Source organism: Populus nigra, chromosome 16, assembly GCF_951802175.1.
Source record: "Populus nigra chromosome 16, ddPopNigr1.1, whole genome shotgun sequence".
NCBI classification, from domain to species: domain Eukaryota; kingdom Viridiplantae; phylum Streptophyta; class Magnoliopsida; order Malpighiales; family Salicaceae; genus Populus; species Populus nigra.
In genome coordinates, this window is record NC_084867.1 from 2,104,011 (window position 1) to 2,119,813 (window position 15,803).

General features: G+C 38.3%; 2 protein-coding genes across 3 annotated transcripts; both read left to right on the plus strand.

Annotated features, from left to right (window-relative positions):
- Positions 1 to 241: 241 nt before the first annotated feature.
- On the plus strand, positions 242 to 8,193 carry LOC133675774 (protein argonaute 1-like). Of its 2 annotated transcripts, none has more exons than XM_062097249.1 (22): positions 242 to 382; positions 1,345 to 2,051; positions 2,142 to 2,350; positions 2,783 to 2,932; positions 3,012 to 3,145; positions 3,268 to 3,377; positions 3,545 to 3,651; positions 3,746 to 3,884; positions 3,964 to 4,080; positions 4,506 to 4,613; positions 4,709 to 4,780; positions 5,315 to 5,437; positions 5,539 to 5,704; positions 6,113 to 6,372; positions 6,485 to 6,627; positions 6,720 to 6,782; positions 6,858 to 6,921; positions 7,033 to 7,168; positions 7,257 to 7,330; positions 7,412 to 7,506; positions 7,635 to 7,666; positions 7,768 to 8,193. In XM_062097249.1, exons 2-22 carry the CDS (start codon positions 1,353 to 1,355, stop codon positions 7,983 to 7,985), a joined length of 3,219 nt encoding a protein of 1,072 aa, XP_061953233.1. In that variant the 5' UTR covers positions 242 to 382; positions 1,345 to 1,352; the 3' UTR covers positions 7,986 to 8,193. The 2 variants fall into 2 exon arrangements, with proteins under 2 accessions (XP_061953233.1, XP_061953234.1); XM_062097250.1 differs by having other exon boundaries at positions 255 to 367.
- A 1,358-nt stretch (positions 8,194 to 9,551) lies between these two features.
- On the plus strand, positions 9,552 to 14,159 carry LOC133675412 (sucrose synthase 6-like). The gene is made up of 15 exons (XM_062096780.1): positions 9,552 to 9,732; positions 9,871 to 10,003; positions 10,112 to 10,266; positions 10,349 to 10,541; positions 10,647 to 10,765; positions 10,863 to 11,079; positions 11,179 to 11,274; positions 11,385 to 11,558; positions 11,662 to 11,778; positions 11,885 to 12,051; positions 12,143 to 12,367; positions 12,482 to 13,048; positions 13,121 to 13,259; positions 13,341 to 13,656; positions 13,782 to 14,159. The coding sequence occupies exons 1-14, from the start codon at positions 9,632 to 9,634 to the stop codon at positions 13,536 to 13,538; spliced, it is 2,601 nt and encodes an 866-aa protein (XP_061952764.1). The 5' UTR covers positions 9,552 to 9,631; the 3' UTR covers positions 13,539 to 13,656; positions 13,782 to 14,159.
- Positions 14,160 to 15,803: the final 1,644 nt, after the last annotated feature.

Below are 15,803 nucleotides of genomic sequence, written 5' to 3' on the forward strand. Positions count from 1 at the left end.
CTATAAATAAATGCTATCAAAGATATCAAGATCAAAGTCTCAAAACTAAATAAATAAATAAAACATCATTTAATCCGAACAACTAAAAACTCTCAAACCATCCAGCTCAGACTCCACGTGTCAACTTCCACAGCAACGAAGGAAAAAAAGTACCCGTGTACTACTTCCCTGAAAAGTAGAGTAGGGACGGAGTTGTCATTTTCGAACACCTACTCTGTCCTTTATAACCACCATAGTGGATTTTCCAAGCCACTATCATCTCTTTCTCTCTCTCTCTAGTCTCAACGCAAGGTGCGCTCGTAGTGTTGTACTCTGACCTTCTTTTCGTGGCTATTTTACTCTCCGGTGACCAAATAGTTGTTTTCCGGTAATTTTTTTTCAGGTAACAGCACTAGTTTTTCTCTTCCTTTCATTACTTGTTGACTCTAGATCTGCCGTGTTTGACCGCGTTTTGTAGTTTTGTGCCACTTTCTGCACAGATCTGTTTGGTTTCAGTCACTGCTTGCTTTTCCGAGTTGTAAAATGTTGTGTGTCGTTCTAGATCGCGAGATCCTTTCCCTACGACTTTGTACTGGTTCTCTTTTGGGGTTTTGAGTGGTTTTGTGCTGTATGAAGTGACTGGAGTGGGTGTGTTTGGGTGAGGGGGTTTATGTTTTTGCTGTTTTTTGAATTTTTGTTCGTGGTATGATAAGTGTAGTGTTTTTGTTACTTATAGATTATTAGCTTATTTTCGCTGTTAATTAAAGCCAATTCTGAAACTTTCCTGTATTTGGCACATTTTTTATATTTAATGTGTGTTCATGAACTGAACATGTCTATATTGATCATTTGTTGTTTTTCATTTTTTTGGAAATTTGAGGGTGTTTATCAATTTTCATGTCGTATATGAAATGAGTTTTGCTGCGAACATGAGTGTGTTTGTTTTTTGCCGTGTTCAAAAAATGCTTTTTGAAAATTTTTGAATTTTTTTTTGCATCAAATTAATTTTTTAAATTATTTTGGATTGTTTTGATTTGTTCATGTAAAAAATAATTTTTTTTTGAAAATAAAAAAAATTACTTTGATACATTTTCAACTAAAAAACATTTTGAAAAAACAACCGCTGTTATAATCTTAAGCACTGTTTAAATTTTTTGTTTTGGGGAATTGTTTATTATGAAGAACAATTAATTTTAACTGATAATTTTTTTTCTATTTTTGATTATGAAGCCATACTTTTAGTGACCTCGCTCTTTCATGATAGCTATTTGTTTTTGGTCCGATGTGTGTTTTTGGTTCTTGGGCTTGAGATGTGCTATCATTTTGTGGCACTATGTCATGGTTTTAAGTGTTGTGCTTTTGCAGTTCTCATCATGGTGAGGAAGAGGAGAACGGAACTTCCACAAAGTGGGGGTGAGAGTTCTGAGTCCCAGGGAACTGGTGCTGGTCGGGGTGCTCAGCCCCCAGCTGAGAGGAGCGGTCCTCCTCAACAGGGTGGAGGTGGAGGAGGATACCAAGGTGGAAGGGGTCCCCAGTCTCAGCAGGTAGGCCGTGGAGGTGGTTATGGTGGCGGCCGAGGAAGGGGAGGAATGCAACAACAGCATTATGGTGGAGCCCCGGAATACCAGGGACGGGGGAGAGGGCAACCTCAGCATGGAGAACGAGGTTATGGCAGTGGTCGTAGTGGAGGTGGCCGAGGAGGACCCCCTTCAGGCGGACCATTTAGAGCACCAGCACCCGAGCTGCACCAAGCTACTCCAGCTCCTTATCCAGCTGGGATGACCCCTCAGCCCAAGCCATCTGAGGCACGTTCTTCAATGCCCATGCTGTCTGAGGCAAGTTCTTCAATGCAACCACTAGAGCCATCACCAGCGGCTGTGTCACAGCAGATGCAACAACTATCAATCCGGCAAGAAGGCTCTTCTAGCCAGGCAACTCAGCCACCGCCAGCCTCAAGTAAATCAATGAGGTTCCCTCTTCGGCCTGGGAAGGGAAGCACTGGCATAAGGTGTATTGTAAAGGCTAATCACTTTTTTGCTGAGCTACCAGACAAGGATTTGCACCAGTATGATGTGAGTGACTGATTCTTAATGTTTCTTCCCTAGGTAATTTGTATTTATTAGTTATTGTTGCACGTGATTAATTGGTGTTGATGGGAATAGGTTAGCATTACACCGGAGGTCACATCAAGGGGTGTCAATCGAGCTGTAATGGCACAACTGGTTAAATTGTACCAAGAATCTCATCTCGGAAAGCGTCTTCCTGCATATGATGGACGTAAGAGTCTTTATACTGCTGGGGCTCTTCCTTTTCAATCCAAGGACTTCAAAATCATCCTCATCGACGAGGATGATGGAACAGGTGGACAAAGGTTGTTCTTCATTTTCCTTTCTATATTGTTTCACTCTTTTCATACCCTGCTTTTTGTTCTAATGGGATGTTGTTTGTTTCAATGTATTGGGTTCGGTGTGTGGAGAGGTGCAGCACTATGAAATGCCAAATTGCAATAATGTTTTAAATTATTCAGCTTATGCTCTGCTTTTGTGGGATCATAACTGTGTAATGGCCTAATCCTTTCTATATTGTTTCACTCTTTTCATACCCTGCTTTTTGTTCTAATGGGATGTTGTTTGTTTCAATGTATTGGGTTCGGTGTGTGGAGAGGTGCAGCACTATGAAATGCCAAATTGCAATAATGTTTTAAATTATTCAGCTTATGCTCTGCTTTTGTGGGATCATAACTGTGTAATGGCCTAACCTAGTATCCTCTTCTTTGCTGTTAATTTATTTCTTCTTGTTTCAGGAGAGAGAGGGAATTCAAAGTTGTCATCAAATTTGCTGCTCGTGCTGATCTGCACCATCTAGGACTCTTTTTGCAGGGAAAGCAAGCTGATGCACCTCAGGAAGCCCTTCAAGTCCTTGATATAGTGCTGCGTGAATTGCCAACTGCTAGGTAGTAGTCTGTTTCTTACTTTAGCAACTTGTGCAATATTTGTTTTGCATGCTAAAGAATGGGTGCTGATCGACTGAAGGTACTGCCCGGTTAGTCGATCATTTTATTCCCCTGATCTAGGAAGGAGACAGTCTCTTGGTGAGGGCTTGGAGAGTTGGCGTGGTTTCTATCAAAGTATTCGTCCTACACAGATGGGACTCTCACTCAATATTGGTATATTTTATTGATCAAATGTGTTTTCTGTCAGGGACTCTTTAAGTTCATTTATATGATTATTGTTTATATTATAATTTCTTTGCGATTTAACATCTGTCTATGGCTTGTCTGTGCTGCAGATATGTCCTCAACTGCATTCATTGAGCCACTACCAGTTATTGATTTTGTGACTCAACTATTGAATCGAGATGTTTCCTCCAGACCTTTGTCTGATTCTGATCGTATAAAGGTTAGAATTATTCATTGTTTAGCTCTTAACTATCTATTTTCCTATAAACAAGTTCAATGTTATTTCATACAATTTCTGTAGCATATGCCATGTTCTTTTTGTGTATAATTTTCTCATTCATTTATCAATGTACGAGACATGAGGCACTATTTCTTCTTAATCAACAGATTAAAAAGGCTCTCAGAGGTGTCAGAGTTGAAGTTACACACCGTGGAAATATGCGCAGAAAGTATCGTATATCTGGTTTAACATCACAGGCAACACGGGAGCTGACGTAAGTTTCATATGTCATGAAAAGTTTGTTCATGCTGTTAGAAATTAGATATAGTTCCCGGTCTATGTCGGTGACATAATTTTTTCTGCGTTAGTTTCCCGGTTGATGAAAGAGGAACATTGAAATCTGTTGTGGAGTATTTTTATGAAACCTATGGCTTTGTAATTCAACATACTCAATGGCCTTGTCTACAAGTGGGAAATCAACAGAGACCTAACTATTTGCCTATGGAGGTAAATGCATGTATATTCATTTCTGTTCTTCTGTTGCAGTTTATAGCTGTGCCTGCTATGAATCATCTCTTGAAAACAGGTTTGTAAGATTGTTGAGGGTCAGAGGTACTCCAAAAGATTGAATGAAAGACAGATCACTGCGTTGTTGAAGGTGACTTGCCAACGTCCTCAAGAAAGGGAACGAGATATCATGCAGGTAAAGGGTGTTGTGGTGGATATCTTCTATGTGATTGCTTGAAATGATTTTTATCTGGGCATAATATTGTGGTTGTGCTCTGTACTATGCATTGCTCCTGGATACTTTAAGAGTTCATTATATATATATATATATATATATATATTTGTTGAACAGGTGATTCAACATTCTTGATTTATGTTTAACAAGTACTTTTGCATTCTTGATCTAAATTGGGGTTTTGATGTTCCATTGTTGTGTAAAATTACCGGGCACTGCTGTTTTAAAATGACAATCACACAGTTTGCTGTATGTAAAGACAAGTGGATATGGACTAGCTATTGCCTTGGATAATGGCATAATTAGCAGCTTCCTTTAGTTATTATGCCTATTAATATAGAGCAAATTGTGAAATATTTTACTTCTAACATCCTGATTGTTTGCAGACGGTTTATCACAATGCATATCACAACGATCCTTACGCGAAGGAGTTTGGTATAAGAATTAGCGAGAAGCTTGCTTCAGTTGAAGCTCGCATTCTGCCTCCTCCATGGGTAAATAGTCTTTATTTTCTATCTCTCTCACCTAAGTATACTTTACATATTCTGGTTGCAATTGTCTATTGGCTAATGCCTGTTTGTCTTTGCAGCTCAAGTATCATGATACAGGCAGGGAGAAAGATTGTCTTCCTCAAGTTGGGCAGTGGAACATGATGAATAAGGTATTTCTACTGTTACTACTCTATACAATAACAATGGTATGAGATGCATTTCACAATCACCTTTGTCTTGTCTGTATTTTCTTTGTTGTCTTTCATTTGTTTGTTTGGAATAAGGAGGTTAGTAGAAAAGTCTTTGTAACTCGGTGACATGAGACAGCAAAGGAAGCTGAGAGGCAATATTGTGGTTAGTTGGTGGTAGAAAAAGAGGGCAGCTGAGAGGTAGGCGGGAGATTATACCTTCTGGGCTATCCCTATTAAGCAAGGGAGGCCCAGAACCTGGATGGTGATTGGCTTTAGTGGATATATGTTTAATGAGTTATTTTAGGTGCAGTGTTTTGAGGTCTGGATGTTGTGGATGTTAGGTTCATTTTGATTTTTTATTTACAAGCATCATTGCAAATTAATTACAAAATTTATCACCGTAGGCCACTTATTGGTAGTCTTGTGAGTTTTAATCTCTAGCCTTAATTGTGTTAAAGTTGTTCCTTGCAAATTAATAGACTGTAAATTTGTTCTATTGTCATTATGTGGCAGAAAATGGTTAATGGAGGCAGAGTCAATAATTGGATCTGCATCAATTTTTCAAGGACTGTCCAGGACAGTGTGGCCCGAGGATTTTGCTATGAGCTTGCACAAATGTGCCACATTTCTGGCATGGTATTGAAATTGCACAATTGTTTTGGGCATCTGCTTCCAATTTCTTTTTGAACTGTGTTTTTGAGGCATCTCTAAACATTGGATTGTGGTTTTCTATGCAGGACTTTGCTCTTGAGCCATTGCTTCCTCCTGTTGGTGCTCGTCCTGAGCAAGTAGAAAGGGTTTTGAAAACTCGATACCATGATGCAATGACAAAACTCCAGCCACATAGCAAGGAACTTGACTTGCTCATTGTGATTCTCCCGGATAACAATGGTTCTCTTTACGGTACGAGAATTGAGTTCTGTCAGGCAGATGGTGGTTGTTTAGTCTTGTTTTTGTTTGAATGGAATTGTTTATCCGGGACAAATCAAAGGGGAATTGATGAGTTATATTAAAAAACATTTCTTTTCATTTTTTTGTTTAGTTTGTTTTGAATCAAAATCGCTGTTGAAGATTGGCATTTTTTGAACATGAAAAATAAAATAAAATTGACAAGCTATTTCCTCCTTGATCTCATTATTTGCATATGAATACCTTTGTGAGTCTTTTTTTAAGGTCAAAGGTTCTTTATATTAATAATAACTCTGTGATTTATACTAAGTTTGCAGTCATTCCATCTATTTTAAAGCTGATTTTCATAATTGCTTTCAATAACTCTCTTGTATTTTACAATTTATTTTGTTTGGAGTGCAGGTGATTTGAAGCGAATTTGCGAGACAGATCTTGGGCTTGTTTCTCAGTGCTGCTTGACAAAGCATGTATTCAAAATGAGCAAGCAATATCTGGCCAATGTGGCTCTGAAGATAAATGTGAAGGTTGGAGGAAGGAATACTGTTCTTGTTGATGCATTATCAAGACGTATTCCTCTAGTCAGTGACCGACCTACTATTATTTTTGGTGCTGACGTTACTCATCCTCATCCTGGGGAGGACTCAAGCCCATCCATTGCAGCTGTATGCAGCTTTTCTTTTTTCTTCACCTTCTGAATGCCTACATCTATTTTCACTTGGCTGGACTGTGCCAATTTGCAGTTTTTATTTTTATATTTATGAGATTTTAATGCAGGTTGTGGCTTCTCAAGATTGGCCAGAGGTTACTAAGTATGCTGGCCTGGTTTGTGCTCAAGCCCATCGCCAAGAGCTTATCCAAGATTTATATAAAACATGGCAGGATCCTGTACGAGGGACTGTGTCTGGTGGCATGATCAAGTATGCTCAAGCTCTCACTCTGATGATGGTCCTGTGCTCCAAGAGGAGCTTTCTGTGGTTATTAGGATTGATTGTCTCTTTCCATTTTGCAGGGAACTTCTCATATCTTTCCGGAGAGCCACAGGGCAGAAGCCTCAGAGGATTATATTCTACAGGTATTAATTATACTGTTCTCCCCATCTGCTTTGTTGTTTATTGTTGCCATGTCTAATGATGTATTTATTTTCCAGAGATGGTGTCAGTGAAGGGCAGTTCTATCAAGTTTTGTTGCACGAACTTGATGCTATTCGTAAGGTAGAACTGCTGTCCTTCTAAGCTCTCTCTCTATTGTTTATTTTATTTGTTCCATGTCCTGTTGAATTTTGCGAGCCTTCTATTTTCTCATCTTTCTGCTTTAATCCTCAGGCATGTGCTTCTTTAGAGCCCAACTACCAGCCTCCAGTGACATTTGTTGTGGTTCAGAAGCGTCATCACACAAGGCTGTTTGCAAATGATCACCGTGACCGTAATGCTGTTGACCGGAGCGGGAATATATTGCCTGGTAATCTATCTAGCTTGGTGATGTGATGAATGTGTTCAAGTTGTTTTAGATTCACAACATGTTCCGCTAAACCCTTCTCATATGGCAGGTACTGTCGTGGACTCAAAAATTTGTCACCCAACAGAGTTCGACTTCTATTTGTGTAGTCATGCTGGGATTCAGGTGAGACTTGCATATCCGTGTAAATTTGATTCCTTCAGAGCACTTTGATGCTTTTGGTTTCTGACCACTGGCCACCGACAGGGTACAAGCCGTCCAGCTCATTACCATGTACTTTGGGATGAGAACAAGTTCACTGCTGATGGGTTGCAGTCTCTTACAAACAATCTTTGCTACACGTATGTACATGTTTTCATTTAATGTCACAGTTTCCTGTCCTTGAACACTTTCCCTGGTCAATGCTTCACTTTCTATGATAAACTATGTCTCACTAATATGTGCGCGCTCTACTTGTTGATTTCTGCAGATATGCAAGATGCACGCGTTCTGTTTCCATTGGTTAGTCTCCCTCTACCTCTGCCCCTCTCGCACACTCACCCATATGCACAACTTGTAGCGGACAAATAACCACTTCTTTTATTGTTTTTATGATATTGTAGTGCCACCTGCATACTACGCACATCTGGCTGCATTCCGAGCTCGTTTCTACATGGAACCGGAGACATCAGACAGCGGATCACTTACAAGTGGCATGGCTGCTGGACGAGGAGGTGGAGGAGCAGGTGGTCGAGCCACACGTGGACCTGCTGCCAATGCTGCTGTGAGGCCCCTGCCTGCCTTGAAGGAGAATGTCAAGCGGGTTATGTTCTACTGTTAGGATTCGAGACAGCCCTGCTTTTGGATTGTTGTTCAAATCTCTGGGAGGCCCCTGCTTACCCTTACATGCAATATCAAGCTGGTTGTGTCAGCGTTGGGTGTATATTTAATTTACATGTTCAAAACTGCTGCTTTTTTCGCTTTCTTCAAACTTTGTGTGACAATGAATGTCTTGAATTCCAAGACTCTTAAAGTTGCTGTCTTTTTTAGATTTCATGGTTATGACCAGCGCAACTCAATGGCTTCCCTCTCGTCGGGTGCATTTGTACCCTGGTTTTGTTTCGTCATTCGTTTTGGTCATGGTAGATGTCTTTTTACCATTTGTCCGACTGCTCAATGCAAGCTTCTAGAGTCCTTTACTGTCTTCATATCAGTAACAATCACGTTTCATCCTTGAATCAAAACAAAAAATTCCACTATCTTCGTGAACACGGGAGATTTGGACATGGTTCGGATAAGTCTTGATTTTTCTCGGTTGTTTTTGGAATATGAAAGGGATGTAAGGTTCTGTTTTGTTCTTGATTTTGAATTTTTTTTTATTAATTTTAAATTAATATGTATATTTTTTGTTATTTTTAGATACATTTTCAACGTTTCATATCTCAATATCTAAGTTAGGCTGCTTCAAGCCTTCAACCAAATAAATTGCCCGGGATCATAACTCTGATTTCTGATTGTCACTTCAAACAAATGTGAGATGAAAAAAGATGGCACTGCTATGAACGTGAGCTTTTGTCAATATGTATTGGTAATTTAGAATTTAGTTAGTCGGATGTTCAGCTATCTAGTTTGGTTGCTCGGAAGTAACTTCAGGTTTAGATTCAGAACGCTAAGAAGCGTCGGCAAGGGATTATAGGGAGGTCGAGGTCTAGTGGAAAATTTTGTTAACCAACAACAAATATTGAACAATCTCTAGAAAATAAATTTATTTTAACCAAGAGTGCACGTATAGAGAAAGATCTGAAGATAATATTAAAAAATATAAGAAAAAAAGAATATAAGAGACATGGTTATAAAACTCAATCTAGGTGTCGATCTAGCCTGAATCCTGAGTTGAATAGGTTGACACGCGGGTCGGCGAGTGGATTAAAGTTAGGATAAAAAAAAAAACTCGCCTCGGCCAGACTAAACTCTGGATAGATAAACTACTTGGTTGACACGCCGGGTTAGCCAGGCGGCTGCCATGGAAGGTAGAAGGATATGATACCATGCTGAAACATGGTGATCACATGCAGTAGAGCAAACTATTAAACTTTGTAGAGACACAAAGTCACGTGACAGCTTGTAACCTTCCTCTAGGAAGAAGAAGAAGAAACGCATATAAGAGTCCTCTCCATGCATTTCGAAATCAAGAAAGATTAGCATGGCTATAACTCTTCCCTTCACTTTTTAGATATTAAGCAAAAAGGAAATCTAAATATTCTTCTTCTATCAATCACACATTCCTTTCTTTTCTTTAAGATTTCTTTCCAGCAAAGAATGGTCTTTTTCCTTCTCTCCTAGCCAAAGTCTAGCTATCTCCATCACCTCATTTTTTGAATATATAAGCACATTATCACACCTATTAAAACACACAGAAGCTTCATTCTTCACAATCTTTCTGCATTTGAAACACCCTTTTCTGTTATCATTTGTTTTCCTGCTCAAATGGCTTCTGCACCAGTCCTTAAGCGATCCGAAACAATTGCTGAAAGCATGCCTGATGCATTAAGGCAGAGCCGGTATCACATGAGGATATGTTTTTCCAGGTACGTGAATGCTTCAATGTTCTTGTCTGGTGAAGTTAATTACATTCTTCCTCATTATTTTCTGGTTCTGAACCATTAGAAATATTTATACATCCTCTTATTTATTTCTCTCCGCTGGGATGCTTAAAAAAAAAAAAGGTTTATTGCTCCTGGTAGAAGGCTGATGAAGCGCCAACATATAATGGATGAAGTTGATAAATCTATACAAGATAAGAATGAAAGGCAAAAGGTCTTGGAAGGCTTACTTGGTTACATCCTGAGTTCCACTCAGGTAATGTTCTTGATCTGTCTCTTTTCTCTATTTGTCCATCTGCACCTGTCTGCTTCTTTATGGACCTAAAAGTTAAAACCGCTTCTTTTTCATCCAAACAATTTGCAGGAGGCAGCTGTTGTTCCACCTTTTGTGGCATTTGCTGTAAGACCGAATCCGGGTTTCTGGGAATATGTTAGAGTGAACGCTGAAGATTTGAGTGTAGATGGTATCTCCGTTTCAGAATATTTGCTGTTTAAGGAAATGATCTTTGATGAAAAATGGTATGCACAAGTCCGAGTGAAAATCTTTTGAATGATTTTTGAAATAGCTTTTCCTTCTAATAACTGCTACGTGGAGGTGCAGGGCGAGCAATGAAAATGCGTTGGAAGTAGATTTTGGAGCTATGGATTTCTCCACCCCTCGCCTTACTCTTTCTTCTTCTATTGGGAATGGACTGAACTACATGTCAAAGTTCATGTCCTCAAAGCTCCGTGGGAGTTCCGATGCTGCAAAGCCTCTACTCGACTATTTGTTAGCGCTCGACCATCAAGGGGAGGTAGTTGTCCTCACATTAGCAAGATGATAAGTGTGATCTGCCAGTCTTAGTCTTGGAACAAGTGCTTGAAACTAATGGTCATGCCGCTCATGTTGTAACATGCAGAATCTTATGATCAATCAAGCTCTAGATTCAGTTTCCAAGCTGCAAGCAGCGTTGATTGTAGCTGAAGTAGTTGTCTCTGCATTTCCTAAAGACGCCCCATATCAGGATTTCCAGCAGAGGTCATTTATCTAGTTCCTTACTTCCATAAAACATCTATGTTAGTTGAAATTTTTTCTCTTGCAAGTCTTATATTGCTGATTGTAAATTAATATGCAGCCTGAAAAGGTTGGGCTTTGAGAAGGGATGGGGAGACACCGCAGAAAGAGTCAAAGAGACAATGAGGATGCTTTCTGAATCACTTCAAGCCCCAGAACCAGTGAAACTGGAGTTGCTCTTTAGCAGGATTCCCAACGTGTTCAACATTGTGATCTTCTCTCCTCACGGCTATTTTGGCCAGTCAGATGTCCTCGGGCTGCCAGATACCGGTGGCCAGGTGTGTAAGACAATCCTACACACTGTTAATTATGGCCTGATTATATAATAATCCATGATTACAGTGTAGTAAACTAATCTGCATGTACATGACACACAGATTGTTTACATTCTTGATCAAGTAAGAGCATTAGAGGAAGAACTGCTACTTAAAATAAGGCAGCAAGGGCTTAGCGTGAAGCCTCAAATTCTTGTGGTGAGGCAGATATATGAACATCACCAAAGTTTATCTTTATTCACTCAATTAAAGAGTTGGATTCAAGATAATTATTTTCTCATTTCTTTCTATTGTTTAATTGTATACAGATAACACGACTGATACCACATGCTGGAGGGACAAAGTGCAACCAGGAGGTGGAGCCTATTTTCGGCACAAAACACTCCCACATTGTTAGGGTCCCCTTCAAGACAGAGAAAGGGGTTCTCCCTCAATGGGTCTCCCGTTTCGATGTATACCCTTACCTCGAGAGATTTGCTCAGGCATGTGCCTCCATTTCCTTCTATGATTTTCAGTTTGTTTTTCTTGAACACATACTGATTGTGATAATCTTGTACTTCTCTCTGGCTCATCACCAATCACTAGGATGCTGCTGATAAGGTCCTTGAACACATGGACTGTAAACCTGATCTCTTGATCGGGAACTATAGTGATGGGAACTTGGTGGCTTCCCTAATGGCTCAGAAACTTGGCATAACTCTGGTTTAAGCTGATTACTTTTTATTTAACTTCCACATTTTTCAATTAAAGAACGAATACTAACCCACCATCTATATTTATTCTGAAATTCGGCCTGCTGTAATTCCAGGGAACTATTGCTCATGCTTTGGAGAAAACTAAGTACGAAGATTCTGATGCCAAATGGAAGGAGTTAGACCCCAAGTACCACTTTTCCTGTCAATTCACAGCAGACATGATTGCGATGAATACTGCTGATTTTATCATAACCAGTACATATCAAGAAATTGCAGGAAGGTTAGCCTTCTACCTACTATCATCAGTTCTAAGCAAGCCTATTGACCATTATAATTTGAATTTCCAACTAAGAAAATTGCTTCAATTTCAGCAAGAATAGACCAGGACAGTATGAAAGCCATGTGGCGTTTACCATGCCAGGACTTTGCCGTGTCGTGTCAGGGATCAATGTCTTTGATCCGAAGTTCAACATTGCTTCCCCTGGGGCTGACCAAACTGTCTACTTCCCCTACACCGAGAAACAGAAGCGGCTAACCTCTTTTCATCCTGCCATTGAAGAACTACTCTATAACAATGAAGATAACAATGAGCACATGTAAGTTTTTATAAAGTTTCCTTTCCCTGATAAGATTCTGAAGCTATCATTAGCACAGAAAGCCTACAGTTATTGTTCTGTGATGAAACTAATTAAGAAACATGCCTGGACCAGTGGATATCTGGCAGACAAGAAGAAACCAATTATCTTCTCCATGGCAAGACTGGATACAGTGAAAAACATTACAGGGCTGACAGAGTGGTATGGAAAGAATGCAAAGCTAAGAAACTTGGTAAATCTCGTTGTTGTAGCAGGATTCTTTGATCCATCTAAATCAAATGATAGAGAGGAAATTGCGGAGATAAAAAAGATGCATTCCTTGATAGAGAAATACCAACTCAAGGGCCAGTTCAGATGGATAGCAGCTCAATCTGACAGATACCGAAACGGAGAGCTATACCGCTGCATTGCAGATACAAAGGGAGCTTTTATTCAGCCTGCACTCTATGAGGCCTTTGGCCTTACAGTAATTGAGGCAATGAACTGTGGACTACCTACCTTCGCCACCAATCAAGGTGGCCCAGCAGAAATTATTGTTGATGGGGTCTCAGGATTCCACATCGACCCCAACAATGGAGATGAGTCTAGCAACAAGATAGCAGATTTCTTCGAGAAGTGCAAGACAGATGCGGAATACTGGAACAAGATGTCAGCAACTGGTCTCCAACGCATCTACGAATGGTGAATTCACAACGCTACCAAATATCAGACATAAACTTCCATCGGTAACTAATCATACTTTTTGTCCTGCAGCTATACATGGAAGATTTATGCAAACAAAGTGTTGAACATGGGATCTGTTTACGGGTTTTGGAGGCAGATGAACAAGGAACAGAAGCTTCTGAAGCAGAGATATATTGAAGCCTTTTACAATCTCCAATTCAGGAATTTGGTGGGTTATTTTAGACAGTTAGTAACGTGAAGCCGCAAGTCCTAGGAAGCTAACCTCTAATTTATCTACTATGCGTGACAGGCAAGGAACGTTCCAATCCCAGGATTTGCACCACCCGTACAGACACCATCAACTTCAAAAACTAAACCCCAAGAATCAGCACCAACTGCTGTAGCTGAATCTCAGCAATCTCTTCCAACCCAGAAAGCCAAACCGCAAGTAGAGGAGGCCCCGGCGCCAGCACCTAAAACTCAGCTAACACAAAGGCACGTCATTTAACCCCACCTTAATTAAATCACAATTAATTTGATTGTCTGTTTTATCACAAGCTGATTCTCATCATGATCTTTTTGACTGCTGACAGAAAGGCACAACCCCAGCAGCCTCAAAGCCAAAGGTGAATACAACAAGCTTTCTTTCTCATACTATATATACACTTTACCTTTATAACAATTTTTTTGGTAAATTTCTTGGAACCAAAACCAGGCCGTGTTTACCAAGGAGAGACTTTTTTGTTTGCAGGAATGGCAACGAAAGTTTAGGGCAAATGGTCATTGCACGACGACAAAGCAGCAGCACACAGAGAAGCTGGAGTTGGTGGTTGTCCAGGATCGCTTCCCTTCTTATAGTTTATTACATCCTGAGGAAGTTGTATTGCTACCTTACATGAGAAAAAAGTCATAGCAAGTTGCAGAGATGAAGGCTGGAGTCCATAACTCAGAACGTAAAAATGCTTGCCATGCATGATTCATAATAAAAATAAAAACCATGTTGTTTCTTTTATTAGAAGTCTTTCTGTATTAATTAATTTAAAAAAAATCCAAGTGAACAGAATTAAAACGAGTCAATATTGATTTTGGAAATATTTAATGTAATATGTATTCTGTAGTATTAATTTAACACCACGTGTGCATTTTATGTTTGAGTTTAAATATATTCTATGAATTAATATATTTCACAATTCACAATGTGCATATATAGAAAAATCACAAATAACCATTAATATTGAGGAGGATTTAATTTTGAGAAAATAAAACCATAATAAAAATTAGAAAATAAAAGAAAGGAAACTAGCTAGGCTGATCAATATTTTTGAGTTTTTTTATCAAATTATTTTTTAATATTTTTTATTGTTTTAATGTATTGATATTAAAAATAATTTTTTTAAAAATAAAAAAATAAAAAAAATATTTTAAAAAATAACTGCTGATAATGTTTACTCTTGAACATCCTAGAAGAACCTAAAAAAACATTTAAAAACTATTTTGAATCTCAAAATACCGATTCTCTCCTCCCTTCTCTCCATTGATTATCTCCTCTTTCTCAGCATCAAGGGACTTCATTTCAACACAAATGAAGTTTAGGACCGTTTCATGCAAACCTCTAACACCAAGGATCAAAATGAATTAATATTTGCTTTAAATCACTTATTTTTTGTTTTAAGGAAAACGACACCGTTTAGCAAAAATTCTAGTTCATTCACGTGTCATAGCCTATGGTTTCTGTTGCAAATTGAGATATCGAAGAGAAAAGTCACCCCTCACGCCATCTAGCCTGCTGGGCGCTGGCGGAGTTTACACACTCAGTCCAAATATGCACAAACAACTTTATTTTATTTCAACAATGAATTCAATTCCTCATGCCGTCGCATTCAATCTGGTTTTTCTGCATCAAAATCATGATTAAATTAAATTAGATTAAATTATTCGCAATTAAATTCTTCTCCAATCTCATGAACAAAAGGACCTATTATTTTCAAATTAAATATTATATTTTTGTTGAATCAAGGTGATGCGAATATTTAAGTTGCTAATGGAAATGGGAAGGATACTAAATTGTTTTGATTAAAAATAATATTAATGGGGTAATTAATTCCTCTGCCGCCCCTGTTGAAGTCAAATTCATCCCATCTTATTCATGTGATTCATGAAATCTTATCTTTTAATTAATTTCCAAAATAGAAGTGTCAAAAGTAGCTGGCAAGCTGCGACTCCTTTTCTTGAAATGAATTCGTCTAGAGTCAGTCCATATCGTCCCCTGCGGGCACGTTTGTTCCTGCAGTAGCGTGTATAATTTTTTTTAAAATTATTTTTTATTTAAAAATATATTGAAATTTTTTTAGTTTTTTATTTTTTAATATCAACATATAAAAACTATTTAAAATCATAAAACACTTATATATGGGTAATATTTATCATTTTATCATTTAATACACACACATATATATTAATTATTTTATTTTTTGTTGATTAATAAGTAATATTAAACAATTGATATTCATTAGATATCTGAAAACTGATAAATAATTTCTAAATTTCTAAATTTTTTACTTCCAATAAATAATGAGAAAAATATAAATATGAATTGTCATTCCTATACCCGTTCTCCTAATCCTAGCCACTCTTTTCTATTCCCTTCATTTTAGTATATACATATAATTTTGAATAAAATTCACTATAAATAAAATATTTTCATAAATATTAAATGATAATATTAACAATTACTTCATATTATTATACATGAACACGATAGGCAAAGTTTATA

Excerpts from the sequence above, each read along its gene's own strand:
- LOC133675774 (XM_062097249.1), top strand. The coding sequence starts at position 1,353 with ATGGTGAGGAAGAGGAGAACGGAACTTCCACAAAGTGGGGGTGAGAGT. Across the intron at positions 5,705-6,112 it reads TAACAATGGTTCTCTTTACG|GTGATTTGAAGCGAATTTGC; the intron begins GTACGAGAATTG and ends TTTGGAGTGCAG. Across the intron at positions 6,783-6,857 it reads CAGAGGATTATATTCTACAG|AGATGGTGTCAGTGAAGGGC; the intron begins GTATTAATTATA and ends TTTATTTTCCAG.
- LOC133675412 (XM_062096780.1), top strand. The coding sequence starts at position 9,632 with ATGGCTTCTGCACCAGTCCTTAAGCGATCCGAAACAATTGCTGAAAGC. Across the intron at positions 10,542-10,646 it reads CGCTCGACCATCAAGGGGAG|AATCTTATGATCAATCAAGC; the intron begins GTAGTTGTCCTC and ends TGTAACATGCAG. Across the intron at positions 11,275-11,384 it reads TGAAGCCTCAAATTCTTGTG|ATAACACGACTGATACCACA; the intron begins GTGAGGCAGATA and ends AATTGTATACAG.